This window comes from Perca fluviatilis, chromosome 12, assembly GCF_010015445.1.
Source record: "Perca fluviatilis chromosome 12, GENO_Pfluv_1.0, whole genome shotgun sequence".
Taxonomy (NCBI): Eukaryota; Metazoa; Chordata; class Actinopteri; order Perciformes; family Percidae; genus Perca; species Perca fluviatilis.
In genome coordinates this window covers 29,643,458-29,663,524 of record NC_053123.1, presented here as the reverse complement: position 1 = coordinate 29,663,524, position 20,067 = coordinate 29,643,458, and the positions used below count along the sequence as shown (strand labels likewise).

The 20,067-nt window shown below is 41.0% G+C and overlaps 1 protein-coding gene across 1 annotated transcript in view; it reads left to right on the top strand.

Moving 5' to 3' along the window:
• Nucleotides 1–19,861, top strand: part of rftn2 (raftlin family member 2) — a 34,503-nt gene extending 14,642 nt beyond the window's left edge. Inside the window, exons 2-9 of the mRNA XM_039817595.1 lie at nt 1,226–1,406; nt 3,269–3,377; nt 7,298–7,472; nt 7,947–8,165; nt 10,674–10,780; nt 11,567–11,670; nt 11,907–11,988; nt 19,230–19,861. Of these exons, the coding sequence (XP_039673529.1) occupies nt 1,226–1,406; nt 3,269–3,377; nt 7,298–7,472; nt 7,947–8,165; nt 10,674–10,780; nt 11,567–11,670; nt 11,907–11,988; nt 19,230–19,433 (1,181 nt within the window). The 3' untranslated portion in view covers nt 19,434–19,861. The remainder of the gene's footprint in view (nt 1–1,225; nt 1,407–3,268; nt 3,378–7,297; nt 7,473–7,946; nt 8,166–10,673; nt 10,781–11,566; nt 11,671–11,906; nt 11,989–19,229) is intronic.
• The last annotated feature ends 206 nt before the right edge of the window (nt 19,862–20,067 follow it).

Here is a 20,067-nt window from a genome sequence, read left to right as displayed (position 1 = left end):
TGTGTGTGTGTGTGTGTGTGTGTGTGTGTGTGTTCTCCAGTAGCAAGAGTGGAAAAGTGATGTTCAAGTCATTATACCGGAGGGCGCCCGCATAGCTCAGTTGGTAGAGCGGGCGCCCATATATAGAGGTTTACTCCTCAACGGTTTGACTCCGACCTGCGGCCCTTTGCTGCATGTCATTCCCCCTCTCTCTCCCCTTTCATGTCTTCAGCTGTCCTGTCGGATAAAGGCCTAAAAATGGCCAAAAATAATCTGTGTGACAGGATACATTAATAAAAAAACACTGGTCTCGTGTTGTATTGTAAATGGTCCTGATGTGAGGTTTCAGTTTTTCCCACAAACTAAAAATGTATTTGTCAATCATTGAAGCAAAAATGCCATACATTTTGCTGGGTCCAGCTTCTTAAATTTGAAGATTTTCTGCATTTCTTTTTTCACATATATCAACTGGATACCTTTTGTGTTTTGGGCTGTTGGGATGGAGGGGAGGTTGGAGTGCTAAAAACAGGACAGAGCATTAAGAGTTCACTGCAAAAGGGCAATGAATGCATCATGCCACTATGCTTTATAACGATTCTGGACTTTTAACTGAATCCCAAAGCCGACTGTTGAAATAAAGTAACCCTTAACTGATAAAAAAATCTGCTTTTATAGGCTGCCAAAGTTAGAAAACACTGACAGTGTAGCCCAACATTAAAATAACTATTTAATATGTCAGTATAGCTGATCAAATTATACAGGTGTTATCATAGACATATCTTAATAATTATGCTGCAAGACAATTCTAAAAGCATACTGCAAAACAGTGATTGGGGCTGTAACTAAGGATTATTTTTCATTGTCAATAAATTGCTGATTTTCTCAAATTAATGGATAACTTTTGTCAAGAAAATGTAAAATACAAAAAAAAAGTTTCCATCACATTTTGTCCAAAGTTATGTCTTCAAATTGATAGTTTTTTTTACGACAAAAAGCAAATGCTCCCATTTTAGATTGTGAAACTAGTACATTTTTCGTACAATATATCAGAAATGTATTTTAACATTTGTGTGATAAAAAAACTCATCTGATGATGCCTGTAATGCACAGTTTTGGTGTTTTGGAAGAAGTATTTAGCATTTTGAACCTTTTTTATAACATTATCCACATAGTATAACCTTTTATAAACCAGCTAGAACACCTTTTACTGACTTGTTTCCTACCGATCATGTCTCTGTCCATGCAGGTAGCCGTCCTACGGTGCAGTATGTGGCTTCACTTTCCGAGCTGCCTCAGGCCCTGCAGCCATACTACACACAAGGCTACATCCTGGCTGCCCTGCACCCCATCATCCTGTCTGTGGGCCGAACCCGCTCACTGCCCTTCAGCCTGCTCTACCGAGCCATCCTCGCCCGTCCCAGACCCAGGTAAACGAATCCTAACCCTAAAAGTAGCAAAATACTGAATTATTTCACTTTTCTTCAGTTGAAAAATTATCTTTTAAATTGACGAACATCATATTTGTAATCCATGGCTCAATTAAAACCGGACCAAAAAATTATTATTATCTCTCCATTGACTCCCGTATATATTTTTTAGAAAGATAGGTCCCATGTACCGGAAGTAGAAGGGCGTGATTTTGTCTCTCTATAATGTAAATGGTAGTGGACCAAGAATTGACCCCTGTGGAACCCCATTATTGATGGTAATAGTCTGAGTTCTTCCTGTAAGATAGACATGGAGCATCTTGACCCAAAGACTGTAGTTAAAAGCTTTAGTAAGTAAAATGTTTTGATATTAATGAACGTCCGTTACATTCAAGCCATTGCCAAATGAGTTGCTACAAAGCTAATTAAGACTATCAGCTCCACACAACTCTCTCTGTATATCTCAGTATGACTATGTTCAGAAGATTGTGTCGTCCGGTGACGAAAACTTGAGTGAAGATAATTACCTCTTCTGAAGAGTCCATCATGTTTTTTTAATTCTCCGTGTCCTCATTGGCTACTGGCAACTGCGTGGAGGAGGGGTGGGGGTGCGTGCGCGATTATGGAAGGATGGTATCATGTGGATGCGCCGACAGTCATTATTTAGAATTCCTCATGGGGTGACAGAAACTACGCACTATAGCTTTAAGTAATGATCTTAAGTATCAAATGCCTTTGGGAGGTCAATAAAGATGACTTTATACAGCCTGTGGCACACAAGCCTTCCCACTGTGCCCACATGTTCACCTCCATACTGTCTAGTAAAAAGATGAATGATGAATGAAGTCAGCTGCATATTTAATGCAGAACTCTGGTAGGAGGTCAGACTGGCGTGCCTGGAGGAGACTATGTTGTGGTTTGACTTGATGTTTACCCAGATTTCTATTGGCTAGAAATCCACCCAACAACAGGGCTCCCCCAGCAGCCAATGGAGACAAAGTATCTCTGACGTTTGATAGGTTGAGATACTATAACTGTCATGATAATTTTTATTTTATAAGATATGGCAGTAGAGGTGAATTAATAATGTTAATGATGGTGTTTTTTTTTTTTTTTAAATGAACAAAAGGGAAATACTTTATGCAGTAATGGAAAGTAACAATGTACTTTAACTCAAGAATTGTACTCAAGTTTGTGAGGTATTTTACTTTCAATTTTATGCTGTTTTACTGTTGCTCCACCACATCTCAGAGGGAAATGTTGTACTTACATTTCAGTTTAAGATTTTATAAACAAAACATATGATTAATTTATTTAAAAAAAATATGGTCCTGTGCTATCGATTAAACTATCCAACAATATATAAAGTAGCTAAAATGTGCTCCACCTCCACTAGCTGTAACATTAAAATGATGCTAAACGTATCATAATAAAATTCCAATAATATGATATTAATATTATTATTATTGTCTTAAAGGGACCATTCTGCCCATCAAAATCTTTGTACTTTTACTTGAGTGGAATCTTGAGTTTAAGAAGTATTTCTCCTTCAACTTACTTTCATGTTTAAAATGCAGTATGTTGTCAAAGAACTGTCATCTCTTCAATTCCTGTTTACCCTCTGAGTAATTGCTGTGACAGTAGGTGTTAGCCGCCTCCTGCTGAGCCTTTAAATGATTGATGCGTTGGCGTCTGCAGCTCTGTGACAATTACAAGTGAACTATGGACCCTCCAGCTGGACACTCATCCAGAAACTCCCCACTGACCTGAACAGCGTTAACGTCAAACACAGTTACTGCTCAACATGTCTCACTGGCTGTCTAATGGATGTTTTCCTCTGTCTCTGTGTGTGGTGTTTTCAGTAAGCAGATGGCGTCCATGTGTTACAGCGTGCCGATGTTGAAGGTGGAGGAGTGGCCGTTACCTGGAGAGTCGCTGACAGGTGACACGGTCAGAGCGCTCATCGACAGGGTCAGTGATATTTACTGGAACTCAGTCGCCCCTCAAATATATAAATACACGAGGGAGCTTAATTTTTATGTTTCTCTAGTCCAGTGGTTCCCAACCAGGGTGCCAGCTGCCACCTCCAAGGGGATCCAAAGATAAATCAGAGGGTTACCAGATGATTAATTTAACCCTTGTGTTGTCTTCCCGTCAACCTTGAAAAAAACTAACATTTTCAGCGCTTATTTCTACGTCCCATATTTTATGATATAAAACAAAAATTGAAAAGGGGTCAATTTGACCCAAAGTCAACACAAGGGTTAAGCATTAAAAAAAAGAATCTAGGGCGCCCGGATTGCTCAGTTGGTAGAGCGGGCGCCCATATATAGAGGCTCACTCCTCGACGCAGCGGGCCCGGGTTTGGCTCCGACCTGCGACCCTTTGCTGCATGTCATTCCCCCTCTCTCTCCCCTTTCACGTCTTCAACTGTCCTGTCAATTAAAGGTCTAAAATGCCCCAAAAAAAAGAATCTACAGTACAGGCCAAAAGTTTGGACACACCTTCTCATTCAATGCGTTTCCGTTTTATTTTTATGACTATTTACATTGTAGATTCTCACTGAAGGCATCAAAACTATGAATGAAAACATATGGAATTATGTACTTAACAAAAAAGTGTGAAATAACTGAAAGCATGTCTTATATTTTAGATTCTTCAAAGTAGCCACCCTTTGCTTTTTTATTAATAAGGGAAACAATTCCACTAATTAACCCTGACAAAGCACACCTGTGAAGTGAAAACCATTTCAGGTGACTACCTCATGAAGCTCATTGAGAGAACACCAAGGGTTTGCAGAGTTATCAAAAAAAGCAAAGGGTGGCTACTTTGAAGAATCTAAAATATAAGACATGTTTTCAGTTATTTCACACTTTTTTGTTAAGTACATAATTCCATATGTGTTCATTCATAGTTTTGATGCCTTCAGTGAGAATCTACAATGTAAATAGGCATGAAAATAAAGAAACACACTGAATGAGAAGGTGTGTCCAAACCTTTGGCCTGTACTGTATATACCTTCATTCCTTTAGGCATCTAAAATCCCTCAAATCTGTGAAATACTGAATACTTTTTTTTAAATTTTCAATTCAATTCAATTCAATTCAATTTTATTTATAGTATCAAATCATAACAAAAGTTATCTCGAGACACTTTACAGATAGAGTAGGTCTAGAACACACTCTGTAATTTCCAAAACCCCAACAATTACAGTAATTCCATCAAGAGCAAGCATTAGCAGTGGCTATCGCGACAGTGGCGAGGAAAAACTCCCTTTTAGGAAGAAACCTCGGCAGACCCAGACTTTTGGCGGCGGTGTCTGCGGGGCCGGTTGGGGGTGTGATGAACAGTGGCGTAATAGTCACATTAAAGGTCACAGTGACGTCGAAGGTTATCGTGGAAGTTCATGTCATAGCAGGGCACATCGTGTCATACTGAGTAGTGCTGTCCCCTATACCGGATCCAGACTACTCTGTGCATAGGAACATCACAGCAGGGGCGTTGCGGGATGTAGCGTGGCGCTGCAGGGCATGGTTGGATGCGGCGGATGCAGCAGGATGCAGCAGGATGCGGCCGGGATTTCAGAGAATCACAGAGCATAGCTCTGCGAAGAAGAAACATAAGGACTCCGGGGAGTAAACTCCCCAGAGCTAGATTAGTAACAAGCAATTCTGGGACAGGATGCATACAGAAGTAACAAGTAGAGAAGAGAGCCAGCTCAGTGTGTCATAGGAAGGAAACAGCAACCCCTGCAGTCTAGAATTGTAATAGCATAACTAACTACGAGGAGAAGCAGGTGGGCCGGGTTAGGTGAACGCCTGCAACTCCTCACTCCCTAACTATAAGCTTTGTCAAAGAGGAGGGTTTTCAGTTTACTCTTGAATGTGGCGACGGTGTCTGCCCTCCCGAACCCAGACTGGAAGCTGGTTCCACAGAAGCGAGCCTGATAGCTGAAGGCCCTGGCCCCCAGTCTACTTCCAGAGACTCTAGGAACCACGAGTAGCCCGCATTCCGGGGCGCTTTCATTCTAGATGGTGTGGGACAATAAAGTAAGTTTTTGTTGACCATTTAGAGCTTTGTAAGTCAGGAGGAGGATTTTAAATTCGATCCTAGATTTCACAGGAAGCCAATGCAGAGAAGCTAATACAGGAGAAATATGATCTCTTCTCTTAGTTCTCGTCAGAACACGTGCTGCAAGATTCTGGATCAGCTGGAGAGTCTTAAGGGACTTATTTGGGCAACCTGATAATAAGGAATTGCAGTAATCTAGTCTAGAAGTAACGAATGCATGGACTAGTTTTTCAGCATCATTCTGAGACAGGATATTCCTAATTTTGGCAATGTTACGAAGATGGAAAAAGGCTATTCTTGAGGTTTGTTTTAAATGGGCGTTGAAGGATATATCCTGATCAAAAATAACTCCCAAATTTCTGACAGCAGTGCTGGAGGCCAGGGCAATACCATCCAGAGTAGCTATATCTTTCGAAACGAAGTTCGGCAGTGCGTTGGTCCTATCACAATAACTTCCGTTTTGTCTGAGTTTAACATCAGGAAGTTGTGGGTCATCCAGGATTTTATATCCTCAACACAGCGTTGAAGTCTTGCTAACTGACCACTTTCATCTGGCTTAATTGACAGATATAATTGGGTATCGGCGCGTAGCAGTGATAATTAATTGAGTGTTTCCTAATAATATGTCCTAGAGGAAGCATATATAAGGAAAATAGAATTGGTCCAAGCACTGAGCCTTGAGGAACGCCATGGCTAACTTTGGCGTGCTTGGAGGGTTTATCGTTAATGTTAACAAATTGGGATCGCTCAGAGAAATAAGACTTAAACCAGCTTAGTGCAGTTCCTTTAATTCCGACTAAGTGTTCTAATCTCTGTAACAGGATTGTATGATCAATAGTGTCAAATGCAGCACTAAGATCTAGTAAAACAAGAATGGAGACAAGTCCTTTGTCTGCAGCTGTTAGAAGGTCGTTAGTAATTTTCACCAGTGCCGTCTCTGTGCTATGATTCTTTCTAAATCCTGATTGAAAATCATCAAATAAACTGTTGCTATGTAGAAAATCACATAACTGATTAGCAACTACCTTCTCAAGGATCTTGGATAGAAAGGGAAGGTTAGATATAGGTCTATAGTTTGCTAAGACCTCAGGATCCAGGGTCGGTTTTTTCAGAAGAGGTTTTATCACAGCTATTTTAAATGACTGCGGTACATAACCTGTTAATAAGGACATATTGATCATATCTAGTAGTGAAGTGTTTACCACGGGTAACGCTTCTTTGAGTAGCCTCGTTGGGATGGGGTCCAAGAGACAGGTAGATGGCCTCTAAATGGGTATTTACACATTCTAATATGTTAAATACTGGATATGCTTCTCTTTTCAGGACTCTAAGATGCTTGAAAGAAGTGAAATAATGAATACTTTCACTTTTGCAGAACTCTAAAATCCTTACAAAAGTAAAGATATTGGATATTTTCACCTTTTCCAGTATATAAAAACACCGCAAATAAGTTAAATATTGAACCTTTTCAGGCCACTAAAATTACTTAAAATAAGTGGAATAGTGGATATTTTTTTATCTTTTCAGGCCACTAAAAATCCCTAACATAATTTAAATACTGGATACTTTTTACCTCTTTAAGCCTCTATAATTATTAAAATAAGTGAAATATAGGATGTTTTCATTTTATCAAGACTTAAAGGTGCTTAAAATAAGTGAGATACTAAAAACAATCACCTTTTCAGGCCTCTAAAAATCCCTAAAATATGTAAACTACCACCTCTTGGTGTGGTGTTAAGAACATCAGCGTTCCTTCATTGTAATATTGAGCTACAGGTATATGTTTTCAGCGTGTCTGACTCTGTTCGTCTGTCCGGCAGGTGAACAGCAGTGCCCGGGGGGGCGTTCGATTCGTTGCCTCGGTCCTCCAGCAGGTGAGCGGGATCACCAACGGCCGAGTCCACAGTCCGAAGAGGGGCTGCCGCTCGCCTCCACGCAGCCCTCCGCGTACTCCGCCTGGAGACAGAGAGCTGGAGGAAAACACCTACAGTCCTGGTGAGACACTCACATTTTTATTAATACTAAAGAACAAGTACCTCCAAATTTATTTTATCTATTTATTTGCACAATGAAATCAAGGCGACAGAAACACAACTAGAAAAAAAGAAAGAAAGATTGTGCAGGTGAGATTAAGAAGGGGCTTATAGAAGGAATCTCACCTAAGGAAGAGAAAAAAAATATGTATAATGTCCTGAAATTTAAAAGTTAAACCCAAGTAAGCATGGAATTATAAAACAAGCTTAAAGTTGGCTACATGAAACAACAAAGGTATAATGTATCATATATATATATATATATATATATATATATATATATATATATATATATATATATATATATATATATATATAAAATGAGGATGTGTGGACTTGTATGTGTGAGTGCTTATGAGACAAAATCCGATACAGTTCAGATCAGTACGGACAGTAAAGTACCAAATGTATTTCTCCTGATCCTCCCTCCTTCCAGACTTGAGGTTGCTGGTCTTCTTCCACTCCTGGGCCCCGGGCTGCGCTCCTCTGGACTCCCTGGCCTGTCAGTACCACCAGGGGGCGCTCTCCATGCGCGTCTCCAGGAAGGGTCAGGTGGTCAGCTCCCTGGAAGCCGATTGGCTGGAGCTGACTGCCGCCTACTACCGCAAAGGCTGGTCGTTGGTCGACTCCTTCGTCTACTGGGACACGCCCAAAGGTTGGTTTTGTGTTAGTCTCCTATCGCCAGACCTTCCTCCACAGCACTGCGGAGGAAGGTCTGGCTAGTCACACAGAATACCGGGATGGGAGAAAAACATGCTGTGGTTTATTGACATTTCTTTAAACCAATCACAATCGTCGGACAATCGGAACTTGTTTTGGAACCTGTGTACGTTCAAAAGTAGTTTTTAGTCGTGCAACAGAAAACTCAGATTGGACAGATAGTCTAGCTAGCTGTCTGGATTTACCCTGCAGAGATCTGAGGAGCAGTTAAAGTGAGGGTTCGAGATTAATTCACCCTGGGTTCCTTTGTACCATGACCGCCAGGCAAGCACCCCCAAGAGCTTTTTCACCTGGGTCTAACATTAGGCGAGTTAGCGAGAGTAGCGTTATCAGCTGAATAGCTTAAGCGCAGGGGCTAATGGACCCACATTTGTATCTGTAAATGACCCCACTAATAATGCCCGAAATGATACCAAACTTCTACACTAGTACAAATAGTTTATTTACTCATAAAACGATGGATTGGAAAGTTTGTAAGTACACCAGAAGTTTATGTAAATAACACTTGCCTGTTGGCTTCGTCCCTGCTGCTGCTGCTTCTGCTGCTACCTACCGGAACGGTAAGAGTGCTTAGGGCTGTCTACAAATTACAACACCGAAAAGAGATGCAACAAAAATATTTATTAATTTAACTTTTTTTAAAGTAAGTGCTGTAGTATAACTAGCAGGAGACAAGTTATAATTGAGGTAAGTTTGGAGACATTACCTTATTTAATCATTAAATTAATAAATATTTTAGTTGCATCTCTTTTCGGTGTTGTAATTTATAGACGGCCCTAAGCACTCTTACTGCCGCAACTGTAGCAGCAGCAACAACAACAGCAGAGAGCAGAAGCCAGCAGGCAAGTGTTATTTACATACACTTCTGGTGTAATTACAAACTTTCCAATGCATCGTTTTATGAGTACATAACCTATATGTACTAGTGTAGACGTTTGGTATCATTTCGGGCATTATTAGTGGGGTCATTTACGAGATACAAATGTGGGTCCATTAGCCCCTGCGCTAAGCTATTCAGCGGCTAACGCTGCTCTACGCTAACTCGCCCAATGTTCACCCAGGTTAAAAAAGCTTCTGGGGGGGTGTTTGGCTCGAGGTCATGGTGCAAAGGACCCTAGGGTGAAATTACTCCGAACCATCACTTTAACCATAGTCCTCAGAAATCCACCGGAGTTAAGAATTACAACACGAAGAAAGTGGAAGGTGACGGACATCCGGCCGAAATGAGGAACATCCGGCGGAATTTCCGGCGGCACCTGAACATCCCGGAGGTGGAACGTAGGTCATATAGACTAGTTTCATGTTGGATTAAACCACCGTTACAAATCTGGACAGCTACAGTCAGTCGTGGAAGAAGTACTCTGATCCTTTACTTGAAATACCATAATCTGAAAATACTCTATTACAAGTAAAAGTCCTGAATTTAAATTTGTTACTTACAAGATGGTCACTAGTTCTAGTACTCTGTTTAATACATGAAAGAGATTTGTTATAATGTAGTTGGTCAATGTGGAGCCAGTTTGACATTTGTTGGATACCACTAGAATTAAATCATGTGGGGTTTTTGTAAAAAAGGGACTTCAGCTGTCCGATGAATGTAGTAAAGTACAATATTTCCCTCTGAGATGTAGTGGAGTAGAAATATAAAGTAGCATTAAAAATGGAAATACTCAAGTAAAGTACCTTTTTAAATGCTGATGTGATGCTATGTGCGTGCGTGCATGCATGAAAAGGAAATCCGTATGGCGAAGTGTTTTTCATTGTATTTCTTTCTTTGATTTTTTTTTTTTTTTAGACATTTTAAATCTGTAAATAATGGGAGTGAAGAAAAAGAGGTTTCCTCTACCTTTTCCATTATTATCTTTTCTCATAAAACAGTGATTCGCAAATACTCACAAACTCAGTCACTTCCTGTTTTGGCTGTGGTCCGTCCCCCGTCCCCCTCTCTCCCGCTGCGTCTATATTTGGAGCCGTCTTCCCAACCTTGGCGAACTCACTTCCTGCTCCTCTGCGGAGTAGCAGACATCATCTGTAGGCCTCTGAGTCCTGAATTAAATATAATACACACACACACACACACACACACACACACACACACTGACATTCATGCTCAGGCAGCAACGAGAACTCTCCACACAGAGAGTTTAACCTATTTCTAAAAACTGGGTCATTATCAACCAATGATATCCTCTCATTGTCATGTTTCCTTTGAAGTCTTTCAGAACTGAAAAGATGTGCCACCTGACAGTGTTAAAAATGTGAATTATTGTGTATATGTAATGGTAAAAACATGACAATATAAACCTTTGTTCACATTTTACTGTGTGTGTGTGTGTGTGTGTGTGTGTGTGTGTGTGTGTGTGTGTGTGTGTGTGTGTGTGTGTGTGTGTGTGTGTGTGTGTGTGTGTGTGTGTGTGTGTGTGTGTGTGTGTGTGTGTTTCAGGCGAGCCGGTGCCCAGATCACTGGAGGGATTGTTCGTGTATGAAGAGAGAAGCACCTCTCATCCGGCCAATGACACCATCGTCGTAGAGCAGTGGACTGTCATCGAGGTGTGTGTGTGTGAGAGCGTGAATGCCTTATAATGATCGTGCATGACCTCATTCTGACGAAAGCAACGGGATATGAAATTCAATATCGGCCAAGCGGTGTAATTTCTTGAAGGGTGAGAGGGCAGTAAGTCTTATGGAAAGGGTCAGTTCACCCAAATTACACATACAAAAACTACTTAAACTATGTGTTTATTCACACACAATATTCCGAGAGGTTTCGAGAGCTCTGTCACACCACAACCAACTTTCATTCACCTCTCATGTACACATCTTAAAACCTCACCTAACAGTCTCTATGCATGGCTACAGTGGATACCAGCAGGGCAAAGTGTGGATTCAGGTGTTGTTAAGGGTACTGTACGAGTGAGACAATGAAATACTCTAATCCTCTGGCTCCAAAATTACATGATGGCAGCGCCCACATCCGGGATATTTTGGCTACACTTTTGTACGGTCCATCTGTAACCACTACTGCATCGGTGGGCCAGCTCCATGCAGATAAATGAGCTGCATTTTTTTCCACGCAGTGCTAACTAGGCGAAAATACATTATTTTTGTGTGTGTTTTTGTGAAAACTGACCCTTTTTAATTGTCTTACAATACTGGCTCCCCCCCAGAAAAACATGAAACCAAGCCAGTTTAGTTCGATAACTGTACTTTGGTTTACTTTATCTAGATTTATGACTGGTTATAAGCCACACATTGCCCGATCTCTTCCTTCTTCTTCCAACTGCTGGCGTAGGTGAAAGTGGCTCTTATATATGGAGATGTTGTGTTTACACTCAGGGCTCCAATGTGAAGACGGACTACGGGCCTCTGCTTCACACTCTGGCTGAGTTTGGTTGGCTGCTCACATGTGTGCTGCCCACTCCCATCATCCGTCACGACAGGTAGATGTAATAACTAATTCAGGCTGCGCTCCAATACCCATACTGCCATACTATTTAGTATGCCAGAAGAAAAAAATATAGTATGTCCCAAATACATAGGATGTAAAAAAATTCCAGGATGTCTGACCTCATCCGGTTGGAAAGTATGCGATGTGGAACTCAGCATCAGCCTGCTCTGTAAGCTAACCCTGTGTTTGTGTGTGTTTGTGTGTGTTTGTGTGTGTTTGTGTGTGCAGTGATGGGAATCTGGCCACAAAGCAGGTTGTGTTTCTCCAGCGGCCGGTCAGAAGTCAGGCAGCAGTACAACCGAGGAACCAGGTGAGAGGAGGAGAGGCTTGACTGATTTTACATCTTTTTATCTAGTCTGGATCAGTGGAAGTCTATGTTTCCGTTCTCAAAATCCCCTCGCGACGGGAAACAACTCGAGCTAGCAAGCTACACGCTGAAAATGCCATGTTTTAAAGTGCTCATATTATGCTTTTTGGCTTTTTCCCATGTAAACCTATTCTGATATAACCTCTAAATACAATTATGAACCTGAAAATGAGCATAATATGAGCACTTTAAAGAAAATTTGGATCGTGCAACAAGGCAGGCCTGCTTGGTTCTTTTGGGGAATGACTGTAAAGAATATGTTGATTGTAAAGATTTACAAAGAACATGTTATGGCATTTACTCAAAACTGGGACGTTTTGGGACCGACTTGCTGGCATTACGGCATCAAAAGTCAAAAATTGTGTTTGTCAGGCTGTAGTTGCAGGGATAGGTTATTTAAGTGGTTACACTGCACCCTGGTGGACAGAGTGGAGGTTGCAGTTAATTTACTGTGGCCTAATGAAGGTTAATAAAGAGTTGTTGCCCTTACTTATTTTAATCTCCTCAAAAAAAAGTTAAAAGTAATGTTTCTGCTGCCAAAGCTAAGGTTAGAAGAAAAGAGATGAATGCCTGATGAAGTCAACCTGACCAAAAATATTGCATTGATAATCATTGGGGAATATATTTAAGTGTGGATTATTGGTTTTATTTTATTTCCAAATATCATCACAAAGCCTCTTGTTGTTCTGAGCTGTAGTAAAGGAATAAATCAAGAATCCTTTCAGGAATGAAGGTAACTTTGCACAATTAAAGTGCATTTACACTACCGGTCAAAAGTTTGGGGTCACTTAAACATTTCCATTCCTCTCCATTCCAGACAGAATACCAGCTGAGATCAGTTGAGCATTTTTTTTTTTTAACCAGGGCAGCAGTTTTCAGATTACATTATGTGCTTACATAATTGCAAAAGGGTTCCCCAATGTTTTCTCAGTTAGCCTTTTAAAATGATATCAGATTAGTAAACAGAATGGGCATTTGGGACATTGGATGAAAGGTTGCTGATAATGAACCCTTTTGCAATTCTGTAATCACATAATGTAATCTGAAAACTGCTGCCCTGGTTAAAAAAACAACAAAGCAACTGATCTCAGCTGGTATTCTGTCTGGAATGGAGTGGAACGGACATTTCTAAGTGACCCCAAACTTTTGACCGGTAGTGTATATTCGTAGTTGTGTATTTAGTGTCGTAAACTCTCCTTCTGCTCTGTTTCAAAACAGCGGAAACCCTGGAACAGCAAAATGATTCTACTGATCAATATAAAATATAATTAGCTCTTTATTACTTGTCACTTAATTGTAGGGCTGGGTATCGTTCAAAAATGTTTTGATTCCGATACCAGTTCCTAAACGAACATTATGGCACAGATCTTTTTATTTATTTATTTTCAGCTCCTACCACGTGAGCCCCCTTCTCTGTGCGTAACGTAGAGTTTTGTAACGTTAGAAAGCCAATCACAAACATTATTAGATCTTGGTAGAAGCGTGCTGCGTGCTGATTGGCTCACTGACGCTGACGAGATTTACTCCTTAGGGTCAAACTCAGTTTCACTACGGGCCACATTGGGAAACAAGAATCACATTAAGGGCCAGACATTTAGGCAAGGCAGCTTTATTTATATAGCACATTTCAGCAACAGGGCAATTCAAAGTGCTTTACATAAAACATGAAAGAGCATTCAGAAAACAATTAAAAACAATTTAAAAACATTCAAAGTCAAGAATAAAATTTACAGTGCAGTATAAGAATTAAAAAAAAAAAAAAAAAAAAAAAAAAAAAAACAGAGAAACATAAAAGACAAGAATAAAATTTACAGTGCAGTTTAAGCACTGTTAGGTAGGCACTGTTAGGCACTGTTAGGCACTGTTCTAGGTACTATTAAGCCCTGTTAGGCAATATTAGGTACTGTTAGGTAAAACATTAAAACAGTTAAACTTTTAAAAGCAGATAAAATAGGTTATTTAAAGAAAGGCAAGATCAAAAAGAAAGGTCTTCAGCCTTGATTTAAAAGAACTGAGAGTTGAAGCGGACCTGCAGTTTTCTGGGAGTTTGTTCCAGATATGTGGAGCATAAAAACTGAACGCTGCTTCCCCCTGTTTAGTTCTGACTCTGGGGACAACAAGTAGACCTGTCCCAGACGACCTGAGAGGTCTGGGTGGGTCATAATGTAGTAGCAGATCAGAAATGTATTTTGGCCCTAAACCGTTTAGTGATTTATAAACCAGTAAAAGTATTTTGAAATCAATTCTTTGAGGCACTGGAAGCCAGTGTAGAGACTTCAGTACTGGAGTGATGTGATCCACTTTCCTGGTTTTAGTGAGGACTCGAGCAGCAGCGTTCTGAATCAGCTGCAGCTGTCTGATTGATTTTTTAGGGAGACCTGTAAAGACACCGTTACAGTAGTCAAGTCTACTGAAGATAAAAGCATGGACAAGTTTTTCCAGATCCTGCTGAGACATAAGTCCTTTAACCCTTGATATATTTTTAAGGTGATAATAGGCTGATTTTGTAATTGTCTTAATGTGGCTTTTAAAATTCAGGTCTGAGTCCATGACTACACCAAGATTTCTGGCTTTGTCTGTTGTTTTTAACATTGTCGTTTGAAGCTGAGCGCTGACTTTTAATCGTTCCTCTTTAGCTCCAAAAACAACCACCTCAGTTTTTTCTTCATTTAATTTAAGAAAGTTCTGGCACATCCAGTTATTAATTTGTTCAACGCACTTATTCATTTGTTGTATTGGGCTATAGTTCCCTGGCGATAAGGTTATGTAAATTTGTGTGTCATCCGCGTAACTATGGTAACTTATTTTGTTGTTTTCCATAATCTGAGCCAGTGGAAGCATGTAGATGTTGAACAGAAGAGGCCACAGAACGGAGCCTTGGGGAACTCCGCACGTCATATTTGTATGCTCAGATGTATAATTACCTACAGACACAAAGTAGTCCCTATTCTTTAAATAGGATTCAAACCACTTTAGTACTGAGCCAGAAAGACCAACCCAGTTTTTCAATCGGTCAAGTAATATGTCATGGTCGACCGTATCAAATGCAGCACTGAGATCAAGTAATACTAAGACTGAAATTTTGCCACTATCTGTGTTTAAGTGGATGTCATCAAAGACTTTAACGAGAGCCGTCTCAGTGCTGTGGTGTGGTCGAAAACCTGACTGAAAGGCATCAAAACTGTTGTTTAGTGATAAGAAAAGGTTGAGTTGTTGAAAAAACGCTTTTTCTATGATTTTACTTAAAAATGGAAGGTTTGATATCGGCCTATAGTTGCTCATTAGTGTTGTGTCTAGATTGTTCTTTTTTAGGAGTGGCTTGATGGCTGCAGTTTTTAGGGCCTGTGGGAAAATACCTGAGAGCAGAGATGTGTTTACAATCTGTAGAAGATCAGAAGCCAAACAATTCAAAACATTTTTGAAAACACCCGTTGATAGAATATCAAGGCAACAGGAGGAGGTTTTCAGATGTTGTATAATGTCCTCCAGGTTTTTATGGTTGATCGTATGAAATTGTGTCATGTTGGAATTTGTTTTGCGTGAACACTGTGACAACACATATCCTGCACTTGATTTGGAAGCACTGACTGTTTGTCTAATTTTCTGAATTTTGTCTGTGAAGAAGTAGGCAAAGTCATTGCAAGCCTTGGTAGACAACAGTTCAGATGCTACTGGTACTGGAGGGTTAGTTAATCTATCAACGGTAGCAAACAAAGCACGTGAATTATTATTGTTTCTGGCGATAATGTCAGAGAAAAAGGACCGCCTTGCATTCCTTAGTTCCAAATTATAAATGCGAAGTCTCTCTTTATAGGTGTTTATAATGGACCTGGAGATTAGTTTTCGCCAACTGCGTTCAGCTTTTCGACGCTCTCTTTTTTCTGTTCTCACCACTATAAAATTTCTCCATGGAGATCTTTTCTTACCAGAGACAGCTTTGACCTTAGTGGGAGAAATGGCATCAATAACATTCGTAATTTTACAGTTGAAATTATCTACAAGCTCAGTGACTGAGACCCCTGAGAGGGTGGGTGTAGAGGAGAAAAGCTGAATGAATGATTCACTGGTGTTTTCAGTGATATACTGTTTTCTGATTAACTTTGTTTGAACACTTTTGGGCACCGAGATAGTGCCGTTAAAGAAAACACAGGAATGATCAGAGAGAGCAACATCAGTCACCACAACCTTGGAAGTGTTTAGACCCTTGGAGATAATCAAGTCCAGTGTGTGCCCCTTATTGTGCGTGGGCTGTGTCACATGCTGAGTCAGTCCATAGTTCTCAAAAACACAACACAGTTCTTTGGTCCCTCGGTCCTTGGTGTTATCAACATGAATGTTAAAATCTCCAGCAATAATTACACGGTCAAAGTTAATACAGATTATAGACAACAGTTCAGTAAAGTCGTCAAAGAAGTTTGCACAGTATTTGGGTGGCCTGTAGATATTTAGAAGTATAGCTTGAGGGGAGGATCTTAGCTGAAGAGCCACATATTCAAAAGAAGCAAAATTTCCATAAGATAATTGAGTACATTGGAATGAGTCATTAAACAAAACAAAAAAATACTCTGCTTCTGACTGGCTAGTAGTCCTTACCTGGGTACTGTCAGGGCATGCCCTCATACTCTGCTTCTGACTGGCTAGTAGTCCTTACCTAGGTACTGTCAGGGCACGCCCTCATACTCTGCTTCTGACTGGCTAGTAGTCCTTATTATTAGCTACTGTCAGGACACGCTCATACTCTGCTTCTGACTGGCTAGTAGTCCTTACCTAGGTACTGTCAGGACAGCCTCATACTCTGCTTCTGACTGGCTAGTAGTCCTTACCTAGGTACTGTCAGGCGCAGCCCTCATACTCTGCTTCTGACTGGCTAGTAGTCCTTACCTAGGTACTGTCAGGACACGCCCTCACACTCTGCTTCTGACTGGCTAGTAGTCCTTACCTAGCTACTGAGCATGTGCGACTCCCAACAAAGATGGAACAGAAGTGAGATGTCTCACTCTGTAGCTAAAACAGATCAAAAATATGGTGTTTTTTGAAAATTAAACCATGTAAACCTATTCTGATATAACCTCTAAATACAACAATGAACCTGAAAATGAGTATAATATGAGCACTTTAAAGAAAATTTGGATCGTGCAACAAGGAAGGCCTGCTTGGTTCTTTTGGGGAATGACTGTAAAGATGTACAAAGAATATGTTGATTGTAAAGATTTACAAAGAACATGTTATGGCATTTACTCAAAAATGGGACGTTTTGGGACGGACTTGCTGGCATTACGGCATCAAAAGTCAAAGATTGTGTTTGTCAGGCTGTAGTTGCAGGGGTAGGTTATTTAAGTGGTTACACTGCACCCTGGTGGACAGAGTGGGTTGCAGTTAATTTGCTGTGGCCTAATGAAGGTTAATAAAGAGTTGTTGCCCTTACTTATTTTAATCTTGTGCTTACATAATTGCAAAAGGTTTCCCCAATGTTTTCTCAGTTAGCCTTTTAAAATGATATCAGATTAGTAAACAGAATGGGCCTTTGGGACATTGGATGAAAGGTTGCTGATAATGAACCCTTTTGCAATTCTGTAATCACATAATGTAATCTGAAAACTGCTGCCCTGGTTAAAAAAACAACAAAGCAACTGATCTCAGCTGGTATTCTGTCTGGAATGGAGTGGAACGGACATTTCTAAGTGACCCCAAACTTTTGACCGGTAGTGTATATTCGTAGTTATGTATTTAGTGTCGTAAACTCTCCTTCTGCTCTGTTTCAAAACAGCAGAAACCCTGGAACAGCAAAATGATTCTACTGATCAATATAAAATATAATTTGCTCTTTATTACTTGTCACTTAATTGTAGGGCTGGGTATTGTTCAAAAATGTTTTGATTCCGATACCAGTTCCTAAACGAACATTATGGCACAAATCCTCCGTCTCTGTGCGTAACGTAGAGTTTTGTAACGTTAGAAAGCCAATCACAAACATTATTAGATCTTGGTAGAAGCGTGCTGCGTGCTGATTGGCTCACTGACGCTGACGAGATTTACTCCTTAGGGCAGTAGTGTCAAACTCAGTTTCACTACGGGCCACGTTGGGAAATAATAATCACATCAAGGGCCAGACATTTAGAGTTTATTGACATGCTTTCATTTTGAAAAAGTCAAATATCCTTGACTGTATTATTACATCTTATAAAGTCTTCTCCCTCACAGTTTGGTCGACATAAAGCCCTAAAAAAGTCAGCGAAAAACTTCCTTAGCCATCATAGAAAAAAGGCTGAAAAAAGCAACAAAAACAACTTAAAAAATGGGGGGGGGGGGAGTGCCAAAAGCATCGGCAAAAGTGACAAAAACTAGGTGGGACGGAATTTATTATGAACCTAAATTGATGTGCGGGCCGGATCAAAATCAGCGAGGGGCCGGATTTGGCCCGCGGGCCTTGAGTTTGACACATGTCCCTTAAGGCCGGGACACACCAACCAGACGGCTGATCGTCGACAGAAAAGCCAGTCGAGATGACCAGTCGGGTCCCCGAGGTCCAAAAAACTGCCTCGGGACACACTGAGGCGACGCTGACTTGAGAAACGTAATACGTCTCCATAGCAGCAGGCGGCGCTACTCTGTATTGTTGCCCAAGAAATGAACACCGGCAGCTGATTGGACGAACGCGTCACATGGGTTTGATTTCTCCGGAAATTCAAAGCCAGACTGTCATGGCGGCTCGTTCAGAATTCGATCTCATATTGGACTAAAATAGTTCACTGAAACATGTTTCTGAAAACATTTGAAGAGAGAAACAGGCCGTGCAGTCGCTGAATCTGTCTTCATTTCAGATCAACAAAGGTCAGTTTAAAAGATTTTCGTCAGATTTTGAGAGACTCTGGTCACGCTCATTCCGCTCGTCATTTCGTCATTTTGCCTCCGACCGAACATGTCAGGTCGGCCAAAATGAACGCCGAAAGCCCCCCAGACTGACGATGGCACGGGACACACCGAACAGACTCGAGTCACTGACCTCGCCAGACTGTCCCACGGCCGATAATCGTGTGGACTGAAATTTGGTAGAATGACAATTTCTTTTCTTTTTTTTTAATACTTGATACCGATACTAGAAGGCAATTCGGTCGGTGCCTAAAAAGTATTGAATTGGGTGATTTAATCCACCGCCTGTCTCTGTGTCCCTCCCTGTCCTCCAGGCTTTCTCTGTGCACGGCGACGTGTCCCGTCGCTCCGTGAGTCGGGCGGTCGGCAGCCCCGTCCCTCCAGAGGAGCTGTCTCCGACCGCCGGGGGCATCGGGGGCTTCCCGGTGTTCGGAGGGGGGTATCCCAGCGCCCTGTCCCACCTGGAGGAAGGCGGCTTTGAGCAGGAAGAGGGGAAAGCCGAGGTCACCTGCATGTGAGCCGGACGGGAGCAGAACTACAGTTACAGAGTTTAAAACGTTATCGGATTACAGAAGGAACGTCCACAGACTTTGGTCATCGGGCCATCGTGTTCCCGACACCCTTTTCTTTTTCTTAACAGAGACTTTTAATGTAGAAGAACTTGGCACTTTCAAAAAAAAGAAATGTTTTTAATGAAGCCATAATGAGAATGAGGTATTGTTTAGACAACATGTCCATGGGAGACACTTTAAGCATATTTAAATCCATATCTTTTCCAAGGGATTTCCACCCTCTGATCGGCTCAGGTGCTTATGGGAAATTGTCACTATATATAAAGCACAAACGGTTACACTTTACTTGAAGGTATCTACGTAAGAGTGACACGACACTGTCATGAACGTGTCATGAACAGTATGAACGAGTCATAAACGTTTATGACATAACGCTTCTTTTAGTAAGCGTCATTCGGTTTTTGTCACGACAAGTCAGGGTTAGGGTTCATGTGTCATGACCGTGTCATGTCCCTCTTATGTAGATACCTTCAGGTGTTACTGCACAAACACAGATTTCTGCACATGGAAACCACACCGGTGGCGAAATGAGGGAAAAGGGGCTCTTCTTTCTTTTACGACCCAGCTCGCACGTCTTTCA